Source organism: Lagenorhynchus albirostris, chromosome 1, assembly GCF_949774975.1.
Source record: "Lagenorhynchus albirostris chromosome 1, mLagAlb1.1, whole genome shotgun sequence".
Taxonomy (NCBI): Eukaryota; Metazoa; Chordata; class Mammalia; order Artiodactyla; family Delphinidae; genus Lagenorhynchus; species Lagenorhynchus albirostris.
Genome location: NC_083095.1, coordinates 164,004,440 through 164,024,092, shown reverse-complemented (window position 1 = coordinate 164,024,092; position 19,653 = coordinate 164,004,440). Strand labels below are relative to the sequence as shown.

The following is a 19,653-nucleotide window of genomic DNA, read 5'->3' as shown; positions in this document are numbered from 1 at the left end:
CTAACCTAAAACAGTTCCCCTGTCCTTTTTGTCTTTTCATCAGTTTGATCTTTTTGAAGAGTCCAGGTTATTTGTCTTGTAGAATGCTGGATGTATCTGATTGTGTCCTCATTATTAGATCTGGGTTAGACACTTTTGCTACAATGGTTGATGAGTTGTATATTTCTTATTGCTTCCTATCAGGAGGTAAATGATATCAGGTAGTCCCACTACCAGTGATATTACTTTTGGCCACTTGATTAAGATGGTGTCCGCTGGGGGAAAAAAAAAGAAAACGATGGTGGCCACCAGAGTTCTCCCTTAGAGAAACATTTTCCCACTGGTAATTAGTAAAAGTCATCTGTGGGACAGATTTTGAGACCTTGTTAATATAGTTTCCTAAAAATCTGCCACCCAAACGTTTAGCATCCACTGATTATCCCTGTTCGAATCTCGATTTTCTAAGTCTACCATTTCTTCTACATTTATCCGGCAGCACTCTTCTACAGAGAAAAGCATCCTTTCTAGACCTTCTCTTTCTCTGTCTGTGCTTCGCCGAGTTTTACTGTGGACTAATGGATTGTTTTATTTTGATGCATTAGAATCCATTACTTCCTTATGCTTTCTGTTGCTCAAATTGTCCCAAGTTTGGTCATCCAGCTGGCCCTATATCCTTTGGACATGACCCCATTAGTCTTTAGTCACTTCCTTGTTTCCCGGCCCAACACAACATCCCAGACTCACCTTGTACTTTCCCTTTCATTTCTCCAGGGAGTCCTGGAACCTTTTATTGGAGAGTAATATTTAGAAACCAAGAAGTGGGTGCTAGGTCTGCTCACCTAATATTTTTATCAATGATTTTAATACAAGGTCAAGAATGCTTATCAGATTTATAGATGACTCAAAACTGGGAGAGGAAGCCTAATGTATAATAGAATCAATATTCAAAATGACCTCACTAGGATGAAATCTGGGCCAGAACCAATAGATTTAACGGAGATCAATACAAAGTCTTGTGCTTAGGTTGAAAAAGTTAATTGCATAATTTCCGGTTTGGGGGAATCCTAGACCAAAGTCGATATCAAAAAGCAGCTCTGGGGCTTCCCTGGTGGCGCAGTGGTTGGGAGTCCGCCTGCCGATGCAGGGGACGCGGGTTCGTGCCCCAGGCCGGGAAGATCCCGCATGCCGCGGAGCGGCTGGGCCTGTGAGCCATGGCCGCTGGGCCTGCACGTCCGGAGCCTGTGCTCCGCGGCGGGAGAGGCCACAACAGTGAGAGGCCCGCATACCGCAAAAAAAAAAAAAAAAAAAAAAAGTAGCTCTGGTTGTTTGTTGACATGTACCAGCAGTATTCCATTCCATGACTCTCAGGCTGCATTCATTCATTCATTTGTTCAGCCAATACTTACTGGGGGCCTACCATATGCCAGGCACTGTTCTAGAGGCTAGGGATGTGTTAGTTCCCTTCTCAGTCAACATTCTTGGGGGTGAGAAGGTGGGTAGGCAGTTCAGACAATAAAGAAAAACCACAACAAATAAATCATATAGTGTTTTAGATGATGAGCGCTTTGAAGAAACATCTCAGGGCAAGGGGAATATTGGGGGAAGTTCTGATTCTTCAAGGTTGTCTTTGAGGAAAGATTTGACAGAAACAAGGGACTCAGTCAGTTTCTGGGAAGAGTGCTCCAGGCAGAGAGAGTAGCCAGGGCAAAGGTCCTAATACAAGAGTGTTCACAAGTGTACCTGGGGTAGAGTGAATGGGGGAAGAGCAGTGGATGATGCCATGGTGGTAGGGGTGAGGTAGCCTAGGGCCTTGCAGACCACTGTAAGGAACCACTGGAGGGTTTTGAGCAGAGGAGTGCCATGACTTGACTTTGGTTTTGAAAAACTCCCTCTGGCTGCAGAGTTGAGAAAAGATTGTAAGGGGCGCAAGGGTGGAAGAAAGGAGACCAGTTAGGCCGCCCTTGCAGCACCCAGGAGAGGGCAGTAACTGGGCCCCCAGGAGGTGGTAAGTGATCAGACTGTAGATTTGCTAGTGGACTGGATGTGAGGAGCAAGTGAGAAGAAAGGAATTAAGGTTTTTAACCTGAGCAATTTAAAGATGGACTTGCCATTAAATGAGATGGGAAAGGCTCACACAGATGGAGCATGTTTTGGGGAGGGAGAAGGGAGAGATCAGGAGCTTGGTTTGAGACCATGTTGAATTTAAGATACCTGTCAGAAAAGAGAGCCTGGTAGAAATGTTGAGGCCAGTTGGAGTTTAGGACAGAGGTCCTAGCTACAGACAGAAACATGGACATCACTGGCTAAAGATGGATTGACACCATTAATAGCGGCAAAGTGTCCCAGGCCTGGGCAATGCTGGAACTACAAGTAGCTGGTGCTGCCCACGTCCCATGCGGAATTCTGTGTCCAGGGCTGGGAGCCCCTGTAAAAGGGGTACTGCTGGCCTGGACCATAGCCATAGAAGGGTATTAGGATGGTGGAGGTATAGAAATCATGGAAGCTTGCTGTGCACGAGGAGACCTGGGACCACGTGAGCACTGTGCCCACCCCCTGAGGGCCACCCTGTGGGAGGCCCTGGGAATGGGGTGAGAGCAAAAGGTGCCAGCTCTGAGAAGGCTAATTTTGGCTGGGGGTGAAGAGCCATTGCGGCTAATTCCTGGAGGAACTGTCCCCACTGCCATGGAAATGACTGGCAGAGGTTTTCAAAGTCCTTTTGACTTGAACTACAGGAAGAATTACACTTTACTGTGATCCTGTGCACACTTAGGAAAAGTTGAAACAAGTTTCCTAAAGCTTACTTATCGATAATTTCTATGGTCATTGCACTTTTGTATCTTCCCTTCTATTTCTTTTTTAATGCTGATAGGGATCCACTAAATTGACTTCAGGATCCACTAAGGGATCCAGTCTGCAGTTTGAAACCCCTGGTCTCAGCACAACTGAACTCCACCCCTGGGTATTCACACTGCAGGAGGATTGAGGGTGGGTGCCTCTGGAATTCCAGCCTTAAGGAGTACTTTCCCCTGCCAGGCTACGTGCAGGTTGTGGAGAAGGTCCACCTCCTTGGCAGTACATTAAGTCCTATTATCCCACTTAAGCTAATCTTGCCCGGATCCCCCCATCCGAGGTTTGGCTTCGTGCGGACAGAATTCCAAGCGTGGATGACCCCGCAGGGTACCTAGATTAAGTGTTAAGCCTCTAGTGAACACTCAAGACCTAAGGTGGAATGACCCCTGCAGAAATTAGGTGCAGAAGCAACTAGCCCCGGAGTCTACCAGCTCGGCGGAGTTCATTTGGTTACGGACAGTGGGTGCCAGGAGCATTGCGGGGGGACGGGGGGGGGCGGCAGGGATAAAGAGAGAAGACACGGGAGCGCAGTGTAGAGACCCAAACGTTTTCCCAAACGAACGCGCTGAGGGTCCTAGAGGAGCCGGAAGGGGCCGGGGCGGCTGTGGGAGGGTCTGAGAGGTGGGGGCGGGGAACTAGGGGTCTGCTTTCCTCCGTGCCCCCGCGCTCCCGCGGACTCGGCTAGTACTGATCCCCGGGCTTGGCCCCCTCCGGACGCGCACCAAGCTAGGTGCACCCAGCTGGCGCCCCTCGAGCCTCCAGCGCCCAGGAAGGAGGAAGGGGGAAGGGGTGGGTCGGGCACGAGCTGAGCAGGGAGAGGCTGGACTAACCGCCCAACTTCCTCCTTCAGCCCCTCCCTCCCGCACTCGCGGGCGAGCTTCGACCGAACGGAGCTGGTGGAAGACCGCGGTGCCGCTGGGGGCGGAGGGGCCAGGGTTCGCAGCAGCCCACGTGACCCCATTTCCCACCCGGTTCCAGCCCCCAGGTCCGGAGGCGGGGGCCCGGCGACCGACTCCCGGGCCGGACTTCGCGGTGGGGCCGCCGCCCGCGAGTCCTATAGAGCCACCTGAGCCGGAGCCCGGAGAACGCAGTCGCTCCTCGCTGTCCGAGTCCCGCGCGCCGCGATGGGCCGGGGGAGCCGGCCGCCGCCGCCTCTGCTGCTGCTGATGCTACTGCTACTGCTACCGCCGTCTCCGATTCGGGCTCTCGCCCCTCGGATCAGCCTGCCTCTGGGTGAGTGCTGGGGCGACCCCGCGGGGGACGCGGGCTGGGGTCTGGGGGAGGGGAGGCGGCCGGAGAGGTGCCTCGCGCGGAGGTTGTGGTGACAAAGGAGGGAGGGAGGGGGTCTGTCGGAGGCTTGGGGTCCATTAGGACCCCTCCTCCTTTCAGAACGCTCCTGGGAAGGAGGGAGAGGAGAGGGGAGCTGTGGGGCCGCGGGCCCCTTTCTTCCATTCTTTTTAATGGACAGGGAGGGGATCTCTCGCCCGCTCTGTCGCCCCGGCTCGCCCCTTGGTAGGGCGCCCTTTCGGCGGTGGCGCCCCCCCTCGTTCCCCACCCCCGGTGCTGGTTGCCCGCTGGTCCGCCTGCCCATCTGCTTGTCTTTGATGCTGACCAGAGCCAGCCGCGGTGCCCCCACCCCCGCCCCCGAGGGCGGCGCGGGGTGGAGGGGGCCTTGGTTGCCGTCCCATAAACACTGGGGTCTGGTATTAGAGCAAGTCGCAGCAGGACTCGGGAACCGCGGCGGGGCGGGTGCCCCATTCTCCCTCCGCCTCTTCATCCTGGTGGGCCAGCGCAGCCCGCCCCCACCGGGCAGGCTTGGTGGGATCCCCCCAGGGCCTGGGAGCGACCATACTAGGGATGGGGGCAGCTCTGGGCTCCGAGACTTCCAGGCCCTGGGAAGGACTGCTTCTCAGAGTCACCCTGGAGTACCATCCTCATTGGCCACGTCCCTCGCCTGGTGCTCACGTCTGCTTCTCTGGCCCCCTCCCTTCCAGCCCTCCACTCTCCCCTCTCCTTACCAACCCCCCCCCTGCCCCCGCCACTTTCATCTCGTTGCTTTTCCAAGTCTTTGAAATCAGAGGGACCTGGATTCCAGTCCCATTTCTGCTACTGGGCAAGTGAGCCCCTTTTCCCTGTGCCCCAGTTTCCTCATCTGTAAAATGGGCACTGTCATAGGTATTTTGCAAGGCTATCTTAGAGATTTCATGAAACCAGGTGTATTACTAGGCAACATATATAGATGCCCAATAATGTTTCTCCAAGCCCTTTAACTTGTTGGTTGTCACACTGAATGAATTAGAATAAAGAATGTATAAATTAGTGTTTACAGACTAAAATTGTACCAGCCTTCCTTCTCTTTACAGCATCCCACTTCTAAAAGCATTTCATTTACAAAAGGAAGGAGTAGCAGAATCAGTACTTAAATTAAGTCAGGGCCACTAGGGAAAACCCTACCTGAAATATTGCAGGATAATACTGAGAAGATGGCCTGGGTTCAAATCCTGCCTCAGCCACTAGGTAACCCTGTGACCTTGAGCAAGCTACTTAACCTCTCTGGGCCTTGATTTCCTCATCTGTAAAATAGGGATAATGATGGCACCCACCTCAAAGTTGTGAAGGTTAAATCATTTTCTGTTTGAAAAGTGCTTAGAGCAGGACTTGATATGTAGAACCTGCTTAATAAGTGTTAACTATCATCATTGCTACGTGTTAAGCACAGGCTTCATTTTGGCATATCCTGCCCAGAGCTGGGGTTTGTTAGTTTGACCACAGCCCCTTGGGTGCTCCAGCTGGGTAAGTGAAGATAACAGGTGTATCCGGACCCAGGCCTGCTGCCTTGCTACTCTTTCTGTTGTGGCCACCACTCCCTTTGCCCTTAGACCCTCTCAGCTCTGCAAGAAGGCGAGGTGAGGGGGGAACAAAGGCTCTGATGGACTCTACTTCTGGCCCTGGGAAAGCTGGACTGGTTCACGGGGCCATGTCAACTGTAGCAGGTATTGTGTCCAACTCTGAAGCTGGCTGGGGACCACTCATAGTGTGAATGAAAGACAGAAGGGGGAGCTGTGTGGAGGAACTGAGAGGACCTGCTTCCTGAGAGCAGCTAGAACACTTGGTCATTACTACCCACTGCCCTGAAACCTGGCCCACTTCCACGTATTCAGCACCATGGCCTGGCCGTAGTACAGGCTACTGTCACACACTAGCACCCCTTGCACAGGTCAGGTGGTGCTATGGTCTGGATGTCTGTGTACCCGCAAAATTCATATGTTAAAATCCTAACCCCCCAAAAGACTAAGACACTCAGGCTCACCTGTGAGAACCCACAGATGCACACATTTAGTTTATGGCACAGAGGTGCCCAGTTGAGGGGTGGAGGGCCTGAAATGCAGTTTATACTCTGCTTTCCAAGCTGTGGAGCCTAGAGAAAAAGACCTTCCGCTCTCTTCTTGAGGCTGGGACTACCCAGAGGGGACTTCTTTTTCTAGTTCCACCAAAGCCCTGGCATCGTTTAGCAGCACCCCAGCCCCTGAACTCGTGAGCATGTATCCACACTTTGCTGAGCTGCACTGCGCTGCACCCAGAGTGCTCGCCTCCCTGGCCTCCCTCCAGGACCTTGATCCCCGCTGCCCCCATCCCATCTACATGCAGGTCCTCCCAGCCGGCTGGGAGCCCCAGAGGGGGATCCCCGGTGACTGAGCAGGCACACCCTCTGAGCATGGCCTGAGGCGGTTTCCTGCCTCATCCCTGGGGGCTCATCAGATGTTCCTGGCAGTGTGCCCATACCGGGCAAGCCCATGGTGACCATGGGATGCTGGGCTTGAAGCCCCAGGCCTCTCCCTTACAGAACAGGGAGAGAGGCATGGAACGGAGAACACACCCCGCTTCCTGCCACCTGCCCTCCTGTACTGAATTCCCACCCAGACTCTCCAGGGGCCCGGATGCCTAGGGAGAATGGCCTGTGTCTGTGGTTTAAAACAAAATCCTTGGAAGTAGAGCATCCAGTTTGCATCTGAGGTCCTTCGTATGGAACCCTCATTACTGTTGATCAGCAGCAGATTCCTGGGGCCATGAGGAGGGGGTGCCCCACTTGTGGTCTCACCCAGTGGACAGGAGTGGGAGGAGGACTGGGGGCTCCAGGGTCAGCTAGGCAAGCAGTGGCCTTAAGAGGAGGTTTCTTGTCTCTGTGAAAGGGATGCTTCAAAGAAGCGTGTGGAATTTTGGTTCTGTTGCATCGGAGACTTGCAGTCAGGACAGAGGCCTTGCAGTGGTCAGGAGCAGGAGAGACGCGGAGTGGAAGCAGTGGGCCTGGGCATGCCGTGCCTTCCAGCCTGGCCGTGCGGGCGGAAACCAGACAGCCTGCTGCTGTGCTCATGATAGTCATGTCGGATCCCCTTATTTGGGCAATTAAAAGGAGTTACTAATTACCCGCTGCCCCAGAAGTGCCTGGCTGGAAGACTCTGTACACAGTGTTTCCAAACTAGACTGGATATAAATCCCTGGGCCTGCAAACCGCAGTCAACAAAACCCCATTGAGCAGAGAGAAGAGCGCATTGGCCTGAATCAGCTGCTTGTCCTCTGACCTGGAGCGGGCACCCAGGGTCATGGCTGCCCTGAGAAGCCCCATGCAAGCCACTTTCGAAGTCTTTTCCTGGCTGGTTACCGGCCTCCCTCCTTGATGTGGCCTCAGCTTGACATGAGCATTTGTCTTCAGCTCTGTCCCGTGGGCTGGCATCTTCATGGCCCTTCAGCGCAGAGCTGTAACCGTGGTGCTAACAGACGGCTCACCGCACAACCTGGGGCAAGTGTCCACCTCCTCCAAGCCCATTTTCACGTTGGGAGTAATAGCAGGATCCATCTCTCAGGGTCCTGAGAGGATTATGTGAAATAATGTGTGTAAAGTGTTTGGCCAGGGTGCTACGTCCCCAGTAAAAGGTAGTGGCTACTCTTCTTTGTGGTGGAAATTCCCTGCCCGCCTTGCTGGGTGAGGTTATTTGCATCAATTGGGTAGATACTGGTGAGTGCTGGCTGTATACAGGCCCTCTGCTAGGTGCTAAGACCTTCTGGCCAGGGAATGAAGTGGTGCAGACCCCACCCCCTAACCTGGGGTAGGAAACCAAGCAAGTCGCCCGAGGGCTGACTGGAGGCCATCGTCAGGGGTCCTGCTTAATTTAGTCCACTTTTCAGGTGCTCCTGGTTCAGCTCTTTCAAAGTCCTCCTCTGCCCCGAGAACCTCCTCTGCCTGGGGCTGGACCGCACCTCTGCCTCCTCCGTGTCCCTGGTTGCCTCCACTCTGCCCTCTTCATAACCCACATGTAGCTGGGTGTTGAAATGCCTGTGTGCCAGCCCAGCAAAGCTCTGAGCTTGCACAACTTTTGGGGCATAGCTGGATACACCTGCACGTTCCTCTCCTAGACAGGGGAGACAGAGAGGATGGCACGGGGCCTGGAGAAAAAGCTGGACTCAGGTCATGTCCGTCACGCCTTCCTTTGTCCCCTTTCTTAGGGCCTGTGGCCCCACTCCCCCATCCCTGGGTGCTCAGGATCGGAGGCCTCTGATGTGGTCCTCCGTGTGGGTCGAGGGGGAAGAGGAGTGAGAGTATGTGAGACTCTCATGGTCTGGGCTGGCCTGACCTCAGGAGGTCCTGCTGCTGCTTTTTCCTAGCCAGCACCCCCGCCCCTCCCCCTGCCTCTCCTCTTCCTCGCATTCTAACCTCCCTGTCCTGGCAGTGCTCCCCCGAGTCCAGGATGGAAAGTAGAGCCCTGTGCGGTCCCCCTGGTCACTCTTCAGCCACCCACCACTCTTGTGTGACCGTCTCCACTATGGGGCAGGAACCAGCCCTTAGGTGGCACAGCTGGCGTCCTTATGTTTGTGTTCCACCATCCAGCACCTAGAAGAAGGTAGAAGGTAAGGTAGCAGGTATAGGGCTACTGTGGGCACCAGGCTTTTAGTATATTATTTCCACTTACATGGTAGATGGAATTATCCCCATTTTACAGTTAAGGTAGCTGAGGTTCAGAGAAGAGAAGTATCTTGTCTACGTCACACAGTTCTGCCTTGCAAGCCTGCGACCTGACCTGTTCTCCGTGGGACTTGTTTGGTCTGCACTCATGGGTCCATCTGAGAAGCCCATCCTGACAGCTTAGTGGAGTTCAGAGAGGTGGGGGGCCTGTGGTGAGGGGGTTTCAGTGGGGATAATAGACAGTAGACAGAAACCTCTCATTTTATCTTCAATTCTTTTTTAAATTTTATTTATTTATTTATTTTTGGCTGTGTTGGGTCTTCATTGCGGTGGCTTCTCTTGTTGCAGAGCATGAGCTCTAGGGGTGCGGGCTTCAGTAGTTGTGGCACGTGGGCTTAGCAGTTGTGGCTCATGGGCTTAGTTGCTCTGCGGCATGTGGGATCTTCCCAGACCAGGGCTCAAACCCGTGTCCCCTGCATTGGCAGGTGGATTCCCAACCACTGCACCACCAGGGAAGCCCTGTATCTTTAATTCTAAAGAGGGGCCAAGTGAACTGACTTGCTGCCTCCCTCTTAGCCTCCCCTTGCCCATCCTCTGAGAGAGGTGTTAACTGGAAGAGGGAAGAAAACCACCCGGGAAGGAGCACCCAATGTGTGCTGGGTGCTGGCCGGGGGTATGGAGGTGCTATTGTTTCATCTCGTACAGATGAGGGACCCGAGGCTCTGAGAAGAGAACTCATATTGTCAGGGCCGTGCAGCTAGAAGTTTCGGGGCAAAGCCTTAGACCACAAGCTCTCTGCCTCAAGAATCACATTCTTTCCATGAGAACATCTGGCTCCTGCTTCACCTGTGAAATGTACAAAAGCAGTGAAATGACCCAGCTCAGCCTTTGAATAATTGATAGGTTATGTATTTCCATCTGGTAAAGAAATCTATTGAGGTCACTCCTTGGATGGGACAAGGGATCCAGCTAAGGCCCTGATGGCACAGCCATGGTCGGAAATAGGGCAGACCCGGCAGACTTGGCCAGGAGCGCGGTGCACCAGAGGCTGGGGCAGACAGACGTTTGCAAACGGGGGAGCAACAGGCCAGAGCCAGCATGGAGATATATTTTGTTTGGCATCCAAGTGTTTTAGAAAATTTTTAATTAGTAACCAATATTTAAAACTCAGGAAATTTTCTATAAAAATCCAGGTTTCCAGTTCTTCTGAAGACCTGATGAGGCTTAGCCCTCATTGCACTGAGTAGCAATGGTCTGCGAGGAAGCAGCAGCTACCCCTTCAGAGGGGCTCCTGCCTGTAGGAGGCTCCACCCCCACCTGCCCTTGTCCCCTTCCCTGTACAAGTGGGCTTCCGAGGTGGTCAGGGGCTGGGGATTTACTCAGAGCAAGGATGAGGAGTGGGGGTGGGGTGGGCGGCATGGGTAGGACCAATCCTAATTGTTGGTGGCCCCCTAACCCTGGAAGCTTGGCATTTCCACATGCTGTGTTTATTTGGTCTTCCCAGCAACCCTGCGAGGGCTCCCTCCCAGAAATGGCAGGTATCTTGTCTAACTGGTCAGTGATAATACTCAGGACTCACACACAGACCTTGTGACTCTCCTTTCCGGTCCCTGTGGCCTCTCCCGTCTCCCTGCAGCACTTTCAGCTGTCACACTTCCATCTAGACCCTGGGATTCCGGGACTGAGCTCTGGGGAGGGGACAGGGCAGGGACCATGCTTCTCAGACACACTCTCGCGATCGTGAGGCTTCAGGACCTCTGGACTGCCCCCTTTGAATCTGTTGTCAGTCCCTGGACCAGAGCACCCTGAATTGGGACTTGGGACACTCTTAGTCATTCATTCAATCAACAAATGTTTATTGAACAACTCCTTGGAACTCCCCTGGCCAGATGATACAAATATGGGCTGCAAATAATGAGACAGTTTTGATCCTCAAGGACCAAAACTTGGTGAGGGAGACAGGCATCTGAGGCCCATCATTGTCAAATAATGTGGCCAGTGCACTGCGAGAGGTGTGAGCAGGAAATGATGGGTGCACAGGGAAGGGGCTCTCGCCAGCTGGGGATTCAGGAAGGCCTCCTGGAGGAGGTGATACCGAGCTGAGTCTCAAAGGATGAGTAGGAGTTAGTCAAAAGGAAGATCATTCTGGGCAGGGAGACTGCCTGGGCAAAGACTGGCAAGGAGAAATAGGACCTTGAGTCAAAGTTCACTCCTTTAAAATGGGAGGGGGATGTGGCAAGGGCTGGCGAGTTAGGGACTGAGACATAGGGACACGGGACCGTGACAGTCGCCCTCTGACCTCAGTGTAGCACCTGGGCTGGGGGCAGGGGCCAGATGGGAGGCTGCTGCAGTGGCTCGGGTGAGAGAGGGCAGTGGCCCGGTTCAGGCCCAAGGTAGCGGGGATGGTGAGGGGAATAGATTTGGACAATATTGAGGAGGGAGTCTTGGCAGGTTTTGAGCATGGATTAGATGTCCACGGTGAGGGAGAGGGAGATAGAAAGTGCGACTCACAGGTTTCCAGCCCGCTGAGCTGTGCCACCCAAAGATGCAAGATCCCAAGCCGAGGAGTGGTCTGGAAGGGGGCAGTGGAGGCGGTGCCCGTGGAGGGCCTCCTGCATAGTGGGGTCTGGCATACTGGAGGACGACCTGCATACTGGAGGATGAAGAGATTTGGGGGTTGCCAGCATCTAGGACATTGAAGCGATGGGCATGGATGTGTGGCCCGAGGGCCAAGGGCCGACCCCAGTGAACAAGAACATTCAAGAGCGAGGCCTGGAGAGGCTGAAGGTGATTAATAATACAGACTCTGGAGCTGGTGACCCAGGTTCAAATCCCAGCTTCACCGCTCTTCCTAACTGGGTAACTGAGGGCAAGTCATTTCACGTGTGCCTCAGTTCTCTCGCCCAAAAAAAGCAGATGGTAATTCCTACCTGACAACCTGGCCAGAAGTACGTGCACCAGCCCAGTTAAAGTGCTGAGTAAGTGCTACAGCGCATCAGCTCCTGGAGGGATGGAGGCCTGGGGGGAGTGTGAAGGAGACGTCAGACGACCCTTGAGACCAGTGTGGCAGACCCCCAGAGGAGAGGGGACCCCCGCCAGGCCGTGCCCCTCGGCATCTGGGGTTTGGCAGCGAGGCGATGCCTGGGCCCTGGCGAGTATGGGCCTGGTTCAGGCCTGATCCCCAGGCAGGGAGTGAGTGGGAGGTAAGGGACGGAGATGGCGCTGGGTGGCTCTTCTCCTCAGGAGTTTGGCTGAGAAGGGAGGAGGGAGGCACACACATTTCTAGGATAGATAGCGAGGGAAAATAAAATTCTTTGAGAGGCAGAGGTTGATGACACAGGATTCAGTTTCTGAGGAGATGGAGGATGGGAAGTTGAGGTTGTTTATGCCTGATGGCCCCAGCTTCCTTAGAAAAGGGGGGCCTCTGAGAGGAGGAAGATGGGGGTAGAGGCTTCAGGAGAGAGGGGATGGCCAGCCCCGGGGCAGAGGGCCGGAGGAGCTGACCTTAGTCCTTGGTGGGCGGGTGGGGGTCAGGCTTCCAAGGTGATGGCGGCTCATGACAGGTCCTGGGTTAAGACTCTGTTGTCCAGATGGACACAAGGGGAGTGTCTGTGAGGGGTGGGGGCCACCGGGTGATTCTGGCAGGAGCACTTGGCCAGCTCACCTGGGGTGGTAGCAGCAGCCAGCTGGGAAGCGGGCTTGCCCGAGCGTGCATGCCCCAGGAACACAGGACGTTTCTAGGCTGGGTTCCCTTGATTTCTTGCCTTTTTCTTGGTTACCTCAGTCCATGGGGAGCACTTGTGGCACACAGTCCCCTTCCCCTATCAAGAGTGACCCTTGCCTGGCTGGGGTCTCTACCCTGGCATTGGCCTGTTGACAGCAGTTTGGCGTGCCGCTTCCAGCCCGTCTGGCCGCCCTGCCCTGACACTGGGCGGTGGGGAAGGAGGACGCGCAAACAGGTCGGCGGCATCCAGGTGGATGGCTGCCTTGCCCTAGTTTGCTGCTGAGTCAGCGCTTCTGTCCTGGAGGTGGTGCTTCTGCTGGCGCGAGTGGGTCCAAGGGTCCTGTGTGACTCCCTGGGGAAGAGGTGCTCCAACAGAGCCTTGGGAGGCTCTCAGGGATTTGTCCAGGGCCCAGACCCCTCTCTGGGGACCTTGTGATTCAAGCCGAGGGGCAGCTAGCTGCCCACCATGCCCCACCCCCGTTCCCACTGGGGGCACCTTCCAGGCCCTGACTCCTCAGGGAAGCTGGTGTCTTCTGGCCTAGTCCTGCTGGGGCCTGTGGGCGGCGGGCTGTTAAGGCCAGGTCAGCGTCAGCTGTGGTGCCCCCGGAGCCACAGTGGAGGGAAAGGTGGGGCGGGGCTCTGAGTCACGGCCCTGCTGCAGCGCCTGGTTGGCAGGGTGGGGACCGCCCGGGGCGGGGATGGTGCTGAGCCCTGTTTGCATCTCACCCCAGAGAGCTCCACTTCCGGCTGAGTCACAGGCCAGGGGAGAATCTCTAGATGAGGCTGGGGGCTGAGTTGTTCCCGCATCACTTCCTGCTGAGAGCCCAGGCCCTGAGGGTGTGGGAGTGGGGCTCTGCAGGTAGCTCTGACCCTCTCCGAGGGTGAGGGTGAGGGCGGGCGAGGCCCAGGGTGGAGAGGGCTCAAGGCCTTGAGGTGGGACAGCCCCAGGCCTGCCGCCATCCTGCCTTCTTGGAGCCCTGGAGAAGCCACTGGCTCAGGCCTGCCCAGGCTAGATGGGACGGCTTCATCCCACCTGGGAGAACTGGCCAGGGCTTCAGGCAGCCCGGCTTTCCCTGCACTGGACTAGCCTGCTGGGTAGAGGGTGTGGAGGATGTCTGAGCAGCACAGGTAGCCCAGGAGACCACACAAGACACTCTCTTTCCACACAGAGAGCAGGGTGGACACTAAGACTGACCCCGAGGTGGGCCAGCACTCACGGAGCTGAGTGCACAAACACCTCCTTTTAGTCGCCTCTGCAGATAGTACCCCAGAGCGAACACACAAGCATGGACAAGCCCTGTGGTAGGGTGTACACGCACACAAACACACACACGGGCAAGCTGAGGCAGAAACCCCACTCAGAACACCACCGAGCAGGGACCACCTCTCACAAAGCATGGGCCCGTGACACCGGCCCGTGTCTGAGCTGTTGCTCTCTGCTTGGCCGTGAGCCCCTCATGTGACCAGACGCAGGCCTAGGTTAGAATGGCCCAGGACGAATTTGTTAGCCATGAGGAACAGGGAGGCCCAGCTCTTCAAAGCAACCCTGTTTCTCTGGCAGCTCTCGCTGGGCTGGATTTTCCTGCAGGGCTTTTTGGTTTTGTTTTTGATCCACTCAAGTGTTGATCGTGTGCCAGACACTGTGCCAACACTGGGATAACGTGTGCGAAGTTGTTTTGAGTAAAGCTCCCAGTAAATGTGGGTTATTATGATGTATGTTATTATTTACATATATAATCTCATTTCTTTTTGTAACAATCCTATGAGGCGAGGTGGTATTATCCTCATTTTACAGATAAGGAAATTGAGGCTCCAAGATGTTAAGTGGTTTGTCCTGGTAGCAAACGGACAGTAAGTGACAGAGGCAGGATTTGAACCCGGGTCTCTGTGCTTCTAATCTCTGTCGCACTGAGACTCCCAGGTGGTAAGCCATCCCCACTGACCGGCCCTGGTGAAGTCCACAGGGCAAGAGGGATTGTGGAGGGCCAGGCCTTCCGGACACCATGGCTTTGAGTCTGAGAGACTCAGGGCAGAGGGGTGAAGAGGCAGCATCCCCAGGATGGGAGTGCGTGGTGTGAGGGGCCCCTCGCCCGTTCCTCCCAGGTGTTTTCTGTCCCTTGGCCATTTCATTGACTGGACTCCCAGTGTGACAGGAGGAGGTGTGGGGGCCTCTTGAGCAGCTGGCTTCTTCGGAGAGCTGGGCTGGACCAGGGCTGGGCAGCTGGCGCCCTGGCTGGCCCTCCAACCTGGCTGTGCTCTGTCTGCATGACCCTTGGCAAGTCTCCCCACCCCCCCAGGCCTGAGTGAGTCTGAGCTGCCACCTGGACTGAAGCTTATCTCTGACCTTTGGCATTTCTGTATCTGGACAGATTCCAAGAGCAGCCTCCTGCCCAGACTTACGGGACCCGCCTGGGTAGAAATGCCCCTCCTCTGTAGGCAGATAAGCATGGGCATATGTGAGCCAGCCTTGCTGTCAGGAGCCTGGAGGGCTGCAAAAGATGAGGAGGGACTGCGGTAGCCATTTGCCCTGGTCTAACTGACTCCTTGTGAGCCTGCTGGGGGTTTTATTTTCATTATCCCCATGATGCATATGAGAAAACTACAGTTCGGTGAGATGACGTCCACACTGCTCTACAAAGGACCTACCTACGGTGCTTCTCAAAGTGTGCTCCTTGGGCCTCCAACTTCAGAATCCCCAGGGAGCTCATAAAATTGCATGTTCTCAGGCTCCATCCCAAGCCAGCAGCGTCAGAGTCTCCAGGGGCAGGTCGTGGATCTAGAGTTTAGATCTTCCAGGTGCTTTTGCTGCATCTTGCAGTTTGCAGACCAGGAGTCCAGGGAGGAGACCTCCTGAGCCGGCCTTTGTTTACGTTGCTTAATGACTCTGAGCTTCAGTTTCTTCATTTGTAACCTGGAGATAGCAGCAGTTCCTACCTCACAGGATCATCGTGGGCACCCAGGGAGTTAATATCTGCAACATGTTTACCCAACACCTTCCTGTGGTGGCCAACGGGAGGGGTCTCTTTTAGGGGGGGCGGTTCTTCCCGGACCAGAATGCAAAATGGTCAGGTTGCTCGTTCCAGAAGGCTGACCAGCTCATCAGCACAAAGTACAAGCAACGTAACTGGGCCCCAATTACGTGTTGGGAAACTTTCTGGTTGGGAAAAGTAGGGGGTTAGTGCTGGAAACTTTCCTTGGGCCTCCCAGTATATAGAGCGCTGATAGGAAGTGGTGAGGAGTTGGGAATTTGAGGCTAAAGACCTGGAGTCTAGTGTGATTCTGGACTTAAGTGTTCGAAGAGAGGCCTTAACTTCTCCAGACCACAGCTGCCCTATGTGGTTTCAGTAACAGAGTTCAGGTTCCGGACATTAGGCTGGACTTTGCCCTGTGAACTCCCAGTGCAGTCCCTGTTTCGGCTCTGGTTCTAGAGTGACAAGCCACCTAGCTTCAGGTTCCCTGTAGGTTCCTGCACTGGTACCTTGTGATACTACCCTCCCTCATCAGGAAGGGAACAGCCTTGGAAACTCCGTCATTCCTGTTTGCTGGTAGGATATCCCAGTATATGTGCTAGGAAGTCCTACCGAAGGGCTTCCTTCACCATTAGCAACCAGGTAAAAAGCTTGGCTTCTCCAGAAAGGCTGGTATGTGTTCTTCCTCTTGAATAATGAGGACAAGGTAACCTGATTTCCGTTTTCTCTTTGACCACTGGGAGGCTCAGCACTAAATGTGGAGCCCATCTCTAGTAGCTGTGTGAGGACCTTATGACCTGCTTATGTGAAATCTGTCCTTCGTTTCTGGATTAGATGTTTTCTTCAGATGTGTTTTTTCCTCCACTCCTGATTTTAGTGTTTATATTTTACTACCTTCTTTTCTTTGTGTTTCCTTGCCCATTGTGGAACCAGGCTGGGCGTATGTAAAAACACTCACCATGTAAACACACAGAAAGCTGTCTTCTCAGCTGCTTTGTTGGCATGTTGCATTTTTTGCTTCCTCAGCTTCGTGGTGAAGCTGTTTGCGTGGTTGCAATCCACTGGTCAGTTAGGAGATGCCTGGGGTTGGGTAGGGTGGCTGCTTTTTGCTTGTTTTTCTTTTCTTATCAGCTGCTTTGAATTTTTAAAATAATTTCTCTCCAAATCCATTAGTCACTGAAAGCACAGATAGTATCGTGGTGGATAGATGTGTGTGTTTATTTTTGTCTTCTTCTTCCTTTTCTTCTAATTTATTTCTTTAGCATTGCACAAGTATAACCTGTAGAATCCAAAAATGATAACAAGTGCAAAGCGAAAAAAAATTACCTATAATTCCACCAGGGATACCACTTTCCAGCATTTTGTGATTCACCCTTCTGGATTTTTCTCTATGTTTATATTTTTCCCACAAACAAATAGACTCTAACTATGCATACTCTTTTATAACCTTCATTTTCATTTAATGAAAGATACTTGAAATTTATATCAAAGATAGAGGCACATAATTTTTTTTTTTAAGCACAGAAGGACTTATTGTGAAAAGCAGTAACTGCCTCAGTCTTCCCCAGCCCCAGGCCTGGGTAAAAGGGGCAATTTTAATCATTTACACTTCTTGTTATACAGTGGTTTCCTCCACTTAAGTAAAATGCTTATCCCACGATTTCTTGGCTTATCTGATTTACTGACTTGCTGCTGAGAAAAATAAAGCTTTCCATCAGTTCCATCACCCTTCCCCACTTCCTCCAAACATTTTCTGCCACTGTATTTGGTTACCTTTGCAATTTAAAATAAGATACTTAAGGACTTCCCTGGTGGTCCAGTGGTTGAGACTCCCATCTTCCACTGCAGGGGGCGCAGGTTCGATCCCTGGTCAGGGAACTAAGATCCCACATGCGGCGGGCAGGGGGGTGGTGGTGGAAAAATAAAATAAAATAATATACTTAAGCCTCAGTGTCTTGTTCCACTAACCACGGACAGTCTCTTGTGGCCCTCATTGCTCTGAGAGGAAGATATGGAGACTCGACTTTTTCCTTGACTCCCCTGGCCCCCAGCATCACAATGCCTGTCTGTTGTACATTCAGTGTAACATTTACATTCTGTTTAATAACCATAAATCTTCCATGAGTGACTGCGAGGCAGTATAGTTGAAGACCAGCGCCCCATGTTTGCATTCCTCTGTAAATCAGCCCACAGGAGTGGGCTGTACTTACAAGTCCTTCTCTTTGGGTCTAACGCCACTCAAAGGAGAATGTTAAATATACTTTCCTTTCTTATATTCCGTCAGGTGCTCAAAATCCATCACTTCATATTTTAGTTCGCTTCATATTTTGACCATGCTTTTTTACATAACTCTGTTTGCTTGTTGGTCTGGAGTTTCTAATACAATAGCATTTTACCAGCTGTGTAATATTCCAGCAAAGGAAGTATTTGGGTTTATTTTCACCCAGTCCCCTGTGGTTGGACATTTAGGTTGTTTCAATATTTCATTAACGTGAATGGTGCTATAATTGATGTTCTTTTACGTTCATCATTGTGCCTTTGTCTCGTACATAATGTTTGAGGGTTTGAGAATGCTGCTCCCCTTAAATCCGATCGCCTTGTCCCCAGCCCCATGCCACCCACTGCTTTGCTGATCTACCTTCAATCAGATCGGCGCATTCTAGAGGTTGGTATGGGAGGGGGGGCCCCCAGGTAATGTCCATCGATCGTCCTCTCTCCAGGCTCTGAAAAGCGGTCACTGCTCAGATTTGAAGTGGATCACATCTCCAACTATACAGCCCTCCTGCTGAGCAGGGATGGCAGGACTCTATACGTGGGTGCTCGAGAGGCCCTCTTTGCACTCAACAGCAGCGTCAGCTTCCTGCCAGGCGGGGGGTACCAGGAGGTGAGATGATGCCCGGGGATGGCTAGCCTGGGTGGAGGATGCCAGTGGGGAAGATGGAACTTCTGGGTCCGAGGATGATGCAAACGGGAAAGGGGGAAGGAAAAGAGGGGCATATCCTTCGTTCCCGCTTGCACACTTACCTTCCCCTTTGTAATTCCCCAGCTGCTGTGGAGCGCAGATGCAGAGAGGAAACAGCAGTGCAGCTTCAAGGGCAAGGACCCACAGGTGAGCTAGCACCTGGAGGTGACCTGGGCTGAAGGAGGGACGGAGGGTGGTAGATCTGGGCCCGGGATGGAGGCAGGAGGTGGGAGCAGATGCAGCGAGCTGTGGTAGAAAGGGCATAGGCTTCTGAGATGGCCAGACCTGGGTTTGGGTCTCAGCCTTACATTTACTGTGTCTGTGACATTGGACAAGTAAGTAGATTTGCCTCTCTGAGCCTTGGTAAAATGGGGATAATGATGCCTGTCTCACTGGACTTACCGTGAGGATTCAATGAGCTAATAGGTATAAGGCACCTGGCACATAATAAGTGCCAAATAAACATCAGCTTCCAGCATGAGCAGTGATTGGGTGGGGGTGGGGGTCTGTCCTTCTGAGGGTGGTGCCTAATGTAGCAGGTCTGACCTAATCCTGGCTTGGTTTTGGCCAGACCACTGGGTAGGAGCCAGGCCAGCCTGGGGTTCTCTGGGAGGACTCCCCACCATTCCCAGAGGCCTTCCTGGTGCTGAGTGCAGCAGATGGCAGTTAAGGTGAAGGCAGAAGAGCACCGGACTCGGGGTCAACACACAGGTTCAAGTCCAGACCACCCCTGATTTCTTTTATTCAGCAGAAATGTATTAAGTACTTACTCTGTGCCCAGGTGCTTTTAGACACTGGTTATTATATCATTGTGAAAAAGAAGGTCAGGTTTAAGAGGTGGTCAGGTTACACTTCATTTAAAAAGTGATATTTGAGCTGAGATTACTTGGCTCAAATGAGGTGAGGGAGTTGACATGGGTGAGGAACAGGACTGTAGATTTCACTCTGAGTGAGGTATGTGGGGAACCACTGGCTGGCTGAGCAGGGCAGTGACATGGTCTGGCGTGCGTTTGCAAAAGGTCACTCTGGCCGCGGCGGTGGAGAGCAGCCTCGTTGGGGCGAGGACAGAGGGAGGGAGACCAGTGAGGGGCAAGAGGCGATGGTGCCCGGACCAGGGTTGGACCAATAAAGGGAGTGAGGAACGGTCGGATCCCGGAAGTATTTTGAAGATGGGGCCACCAGGATTTCCTGATGGAAGAACCAGGGTGGC

General features: G+C 53.3%; 1 protein-coding gene across 3 annotated transcripts in view; it reads left to right on the top strand.

Annotated features, from left to right (window-relative positions):
- SEMA4B (semaphorin 4B) overlaps positions 1–19,653 on the top strand; it is a 92,399-nt gene that overhangs the window by 63,985 nt on the left and 8,761 nt on the right. For all 3 annotated transcript variants that reach the window (XM_060158558.1, XM_060158569.1, XM_060158578.1), the window contains 3 exons: positions 3,808–4,062; positions 18,202–18,365; positions 18,528–18,590. In XM_060158558.1, the coding sequence (XP_060014541.1) occupies positions 3,954–4,062; positions 18,202–18,365; positions 18,528–18,590 (336 nt within the window). In that variant the 5' untranslated portion in view covers positions 3,808–3,953. The remainder of the gene's footprint in view (positions 1–3,807; positions 4,063–18,201; positions 18,366–18,527; positions 18,591–19,653) is intronic.